The 5,759-nt window shown below is 34.1% G+C and overlaps 1 protein-coding gene and 1 pseudogene across 1 annotated transcript; one reads left to right on the top strand and one right to left on the bottom strand.

The window, feature by feature from the left end:
• Window positions 1–3,050: 3,050 nt before the first annotated feature.
• Window positions 3,051–3,989, bottom strand: LOC101687154 (olfactory receptor 4L1-like). The gene has a single exon (XM_004781921.2). It carries the CDS (start codon window positions 3,987–3,989, stop codon window positions 3,051–3,053), a length of 939 nt encoding a protein of 312 aa, XP_004781978.2.
• A 786-nt stretch (window positions 3,990–4,775) lies between these two features.
• LOC123388236 lies at window positions 4,776–4,980 on the top strand (annotated as a pseudogene).
• The last annotated feature ends 779 nt before the right edge of the window (window positions 4,981–5,759 follow it).

Here is a 5,759-nt window from a genome sequence, read left to right as displayed (position 1 = left end):
CTGTCTTCCTGTATTTTATCACACACAGGATTAAATTAATCATCTGGTGCCGTCAACGTTTTGTCTACAATATTCTTGAGCCATATCTTTAAGGAAATTTATACATTTTCCATATTCCATATTTATTCTGAAGACACTTCCCCAAACAAGTTACTATGATATGCGAGGCCCTTCTCTTTTCCATCCTTCAGTGTTTCTGAAGCAATGCATGAGTGACCAGTTAGATTGCTACCCACTAGAAACTATATAGGTTACACCTTTCTAAATCCTAATAATGAAAAAAAAAAAAACCAAAAAACCTTTCTCTATGATTTTTTTTCTTCTTTACCTTTTTTCATTTATTAAACTTTAATAAAATGAGTTATTTTAGTTTGAAATTTTAAAAAAATAACAGTATCTCAATTTTAAAAATAAACTATCTCCATTTTACATGATGTAATAGTAAACAGTGTATCTCTTATATTTAGGTTAGCAAAGAAGGGATAACTAGGAAACAATGAGATTTCAATATTTTAGGCAAGCCTTAGAGGTCTTGATAGTATAACACAACCTGTGACTTACAGTCTTTTTTCCTTAATCATAAATTGCTGATATTGAAAGCAGAAGAAATCAATAGCTTGGAAAAAAGAGAGGGAGAGAAGAAATCCAAAAACATTTAAAGAGGTAACAGAGGAGGCAGGTGAGTTGTGTGGTAAGTTTGATGTTTCACTGGCAGATTTAGTGGCTAAGTTGGAGGCAGCAGTACCAGTACAGGAAGAGATGTGAGGATGTTTTCTGATACATATTTCCCCTAGGCTACCCTGCTTATCAGTCCTTCTACTCCAGCCATGTCCCCAGGATTCAAGCTTGCCTGCTACTTTATACCATTCCAGAAGTTTTCTTCTCTCATCTATTTTAGGTCCTGAATCTGTATGTTATTTTGAATTTAATAATACTTCATAGTTCTACAATTAAGTTTGTTCTTATCCACAATGAAAAAATTTTAAAAATATCCCTGTGTAATAGCAGTACACTGCTTTTTTTTTTTAAACCTTTCTCTGAGAGTTCAGTGTAACTTGTTTTCAAGTAACATTTTTTTTTTCACCAAGTATTTGTGTTTACTTTTGCCAAATGCCTGAGTGTATATCTTTAAGTAACAAGTTAAAAGAAAATTCTCACACTGGTGTGTGGGAATATACAAAGAATATTATGACAAGCCCAACCTTTGTGAAGGACCCATTTATTTTCATCTACATTCTGAATCCAATTTGGATAACAGTTTTTTCTCGCTGTCTGCTTCTCCTAGATAGGCTTTCTTCTAATACTCTCTCTCTCTCTCTCTCTCTTTAATTTCTCAGAAACTGTGCACTGAGCATAGCCTCCAGGTAATATCCATCCCAGTTAGGGCACAAAGCCCAAATGACAGTACTTCCCAAATTTGTAGGATCTCTAGACAAGAGTATTCTGTAGATGTTCTTACAGTGGCCACTGGTTCATTGCTGGTTTACCATTCTGGAATAGAGCTGAAGCTTCATACTGGACCTCAAATGTGATTTATTTATCTTCTTTAAAATACTTAATTGGTTTTGGGGTATGTGGGTGGCTCTGTCATTAAGCTTCCAACTCTCGATTTGGCTCAGGTCATGATCTCAGGGTGAGGGAATTGAGCCCTGCATTGGACCTTATGCTCAGCAGGGAGTCTGCCTGGGATTCTGGGTCTTCTCCCTCTGCCCCTCACCCCCTAAAATAAATAAATAAATAAATAAATAGATAGATAGATAAATAAATAAATAAAACTTTTAAAAATATTTTTTTTAATGTGGTATTTTTTCTGGGTTCTATACTCTAGGAGGAAGTTAGCTAGGTGTAGAAGTGGAGGAAGTTCATTCTATGTGAATGAAACAGCCTGGAAATAGTTCTAAATTAAGACACCTGGCACTTAGAGAATTTGAAAGAAAGTCACTGTGATGTAACATTATGAAAGAAAAAGTATATTAGAGATCAATTCCAGAGGCAGGATAGGTTTTGACAGCCAATGAAGGATATGAACCTGTGTCTTAATGCCACAAAATAGTTTTAGCCAGGAAGGAAACATTGAGAATTGCATTTTAATGACACGACTCTGGGTGCTGGTAGAGAATGCATTCAATGGAGGAAAGAACTTATACAGTGCTTAAGTTAGAAAGCTGTTGCCTAGAGGAAACAAGAAACTTTGGTGTCTTGAATTAGGAAAGAATACTTAATATTATCATCAATACATATGGGATTCCCAATTTTGCATGCACTGCTTCTTCCTCAACACTCACAACCAAATCAGATTCAATTGATAATTAAAATAAGGATTATAAATTTACCAGAGGCAAATTTAAGGGTAGTTCATGTAAAGCACTTGGAAAGAAAAAGTTACATGATATAGTACCTAAAATCAAGAAATATGCTTCTACTTTTATTTATTGAGGTTTGAAAGGCAACTATACATATTAACGTTATTTCTTGGAGCTTTTGGTTTCAAGACTACCTTTTTAGTTCTACTGAAATTGTTCTTGCATTGATTCTTTCACTCTGGTATCTTAATATTCTCTTTATCATTTTATATTCACTCTACTGTCAAATTTAATTATTTATTATTACTTTTTTGTCTCATTGGATCAAGAGATTAAAATCATATCTTTCTCATTTGTTGTTCAGATTATTTCACTTATGGTTTGTACTGGTACCCCATTTAAAGATAGTATAAATTTATGAATGTCATTAACACTTCATTATCTATTAAAATTATCCCTATTAGTATTCGCCATATTTTTAAATATTTATTTCTTCACTAACAAATATATATTGAATATCTATCAGAAAGTGCTTAGTGATTTCAAAAGTCTATTTTACTGTAGGTGAGTCATTGTCATTATGTATTTTAGCAGCAGTAAATGTGAATTAAAATATTTTATAATATTCTGCACAGGTTATGTTTCTGCACTGGTCACTCAAAGAGTGAAAGTGTATACTATATACAACCTGTTCAACTTCTGTTAGCACAGTATTTGAATGTTTTGTTAATTATATAGTACTCAAATCTAGAAGTTCTGTGTAGAGATAACATGTTGGAACTGTAATTTTCTCATGGCCCCTTGCATTTTCTGATTTCTCAGGGTATAAATAATAGGATTCAGTAAGGGTGTGATAACAGTGTAAAATACAGCAAGGACTTTATTGCCTGCAAAACTGTTGAATGGCCAGGCATAGATAAAGATACAAGGTCCAAAGAACAGAGTGACCACAATGATGTGTGCAGACAGTGTGGACAGAGCCTTGGAGAGCCCTCCGGATGATCTTTGTTGTACAGTGATCAGGATGACAGTGTAGGAGACAAGGAGGAGGATGAAACAGATGAATGAGAGCAGCCCACTGTCAGCAATGACAAAGAATTCCAGGGTGTATGTGTCTGTACAAGCAAGCTTAATCACAAGGGGAAGGTCACAAAATATATTGTCTATGACATTGGGGCCACAGAAAGGCAAGTTTACTGTTAGTACCATCTGGCTCATGGTGTGTACAAACCCAATTGTCCATGAAAATATTACAAATCCACTCAGCAGTCTCTGGTTCATGATTGTCCTGTAGTGCAGGGGTTTGCATATGGCTACATATCTGTCAAAGGCCATGGCTATCAAAAGAGTTGCCTCAGCACCCCCAAATAAGTGCATAAAGAACATCTGGGTCATGCAGCCCCATATGGAGATGGTCTTGTGTTCATTGAGTAAGTCTGTGATCATTCTCGGTGTTGTGACAGTGGAGAGGCACATATCCAGAAAAGAGAGGTTTCCAAGGAGGAAATACATGGGAGAATGAAGGTTGGAACTAATTGTCACTATGACCATAATGAGAATATTTCCCAACATAGTAGCACTGTAGATTAAGGAAAATGTTGCAAAGAAGAAAATCTGAAGTTCCCATTGTCCAGAAAATCCTAGTAAAATAAACTCAGTCACTACAGATCCATTTTTAAGATCCATTTACTTGATTCAAAAAGGTTCCAGAAGTTCTTTTATACAAAGAAAATAAAGGGTGCCTGGGTGGCTCCGCTTGTTAAGTGTCTGGCTCTTGATTTCACCTCAGGTCTTGATTGCAGTTCAGGTCTTGATCTCAAGGTCGTGAGTTTAATCCCTGTGTTAGGCTCCAATTAAGGGAAAAGAAAAAAAAAAGAATGAGAAAAAATAAAGCCACAATTAACACTGATGTTTACCTATTTCTACTTGATAGTAGTTGGTGATGTGAGAATATATAATTTTATATTTTTACCTTTTGTAAATTTCCTGCTTTTTTGTATAAATGTCAAGGATTTTATTTTATTTATTTTTACTTTTAATAATTTTATTTTTGCACCACACTCAGTGCTCCATACAATATATTCTCTCCTTAATACCACCACCAGGCTTAGTCATCGCCCAGCCACCTCCCTTCCAAAATCCTCAGTTTGTTTCCCAGAGTCCACAGCCTCTCATCATTTGTCTACTCCTTCAATTTCCCCCAATTCACTTTTCCTTTCCTTCTCCTAATGTCCTCCATGTTATTCCTTATGCTCCACAATTAAGTGCAACCATATGATATATAATTTCATCTCAGCATCACCATCTGTAATTTGAAATTATTTTATGGATCACATCACTTTGAAACAATATTCTTATAGATATGCAGCAATTAAAAAGTACTGATGGAGTAGAGGTTTGCTTTTCTATTGTTTTATTCAATCAAATGATTTCTTTTATCAATTGACCTTGACTATCACTAATTTGCTCTTAAGCTTTGCGCAGTGGCAGTATCGTAGCCAATGAGGTTTATCCGAGGCGCGATTATTGCTAATTGAAAACTAATTTGCTCACTTAGAAAAATTAGGTAAATAGATATTTGCCTCCTATTATCACAATTGCTATCACCTTTTGAGATCATGTTACAACAATATTTAAGGAATATAGAATTTGGAAGATTAGGAAATAGAATTGTCTTATGCTACTGAAGTCATTTATTGATCATTCAATAATTTCTAAAATAAAGAAAATGTACATGTGCATACACATACATACACACACACACAACATAGAGGCTAATTTGTCCAAGGAAGAAAGTCTTTTACTTCATTAAAAATAATTTGCTTTTTAGTTCCTGTTGTATAGTGTACTGAGAATGTCACAAAAATGGACTCATCTTTAGATCTTTATGAACTTCCTTTCTCAATTCCTGTATTACTATTGTTTACAGTGAGGAATGTATGCATTGTGTGTAAATAAATAATAATGAAGTAAATAATGAAATGATACAACCCTAATATAAATTTTACTTTGGTTTTAACATATTATACTAAAGAGTCTTTACTTGGTTTTTTAGACATTGTTCATAGGATCTAGAGTGATTAAAGGATCAATAACTATTAAGTGATTACTGTGTGTTGAATTCTGTCCTAAGTGTTTCACATACATTAATGCATTCAATGCTGATAACGATCATGAGAGGGGAATATTATTATCCTCATTTTGCATATAAGGAAACTATATTATAGAAGTCTTTAATGACACAGGAACACAGCTAACAAGGGTCAAAACTGTTATTCAAGCCTGGTCAGTCTGATCATGAATAGGGTCCATATTAATAAACATATTGCCTCCAAAATTAAATAAATATATATTTATGGTCAAGTTATCAAGTATTGATTGAATTCATATGTTCCATGTGAATTCCTTAGGAAATATGCTTCAACAGGTATATTGGAATCCTTCTATGTTACAGTT

This window comes from Mustela putorius, unplaced genomic scaffold (assembly GCF_011764305.1).
Source record: "Mustela putorius furo isolate JIRA1106 unplaced genomic scaffold, ASM1176430v1.1 tig00003896_pilon_pilon_pilon, whole genome shotgun sequence".
In the NCBI taxonomy this organism is placed as follows: Eukaryota; Metazoa; Chordata; class Mammalia; order Carnivora; family Mustelidae; genus Mustela; species Mustela putorius.
The sequence above is the reverse complement of the archived record's forward strand: the minus strand, read 5'-3'. Positions and strand labels throughout refer to the sequence as shown.

Excerpts from the sequence above, each read along its gene's own strand:
- LOC101687154 (XM_004781921.2), bottom strand. The coding sequence starts at position 3,989 with ATGGATCTTAAAAATGGATCTGTAGTGACTGAGTTTATTTTACTAGGA.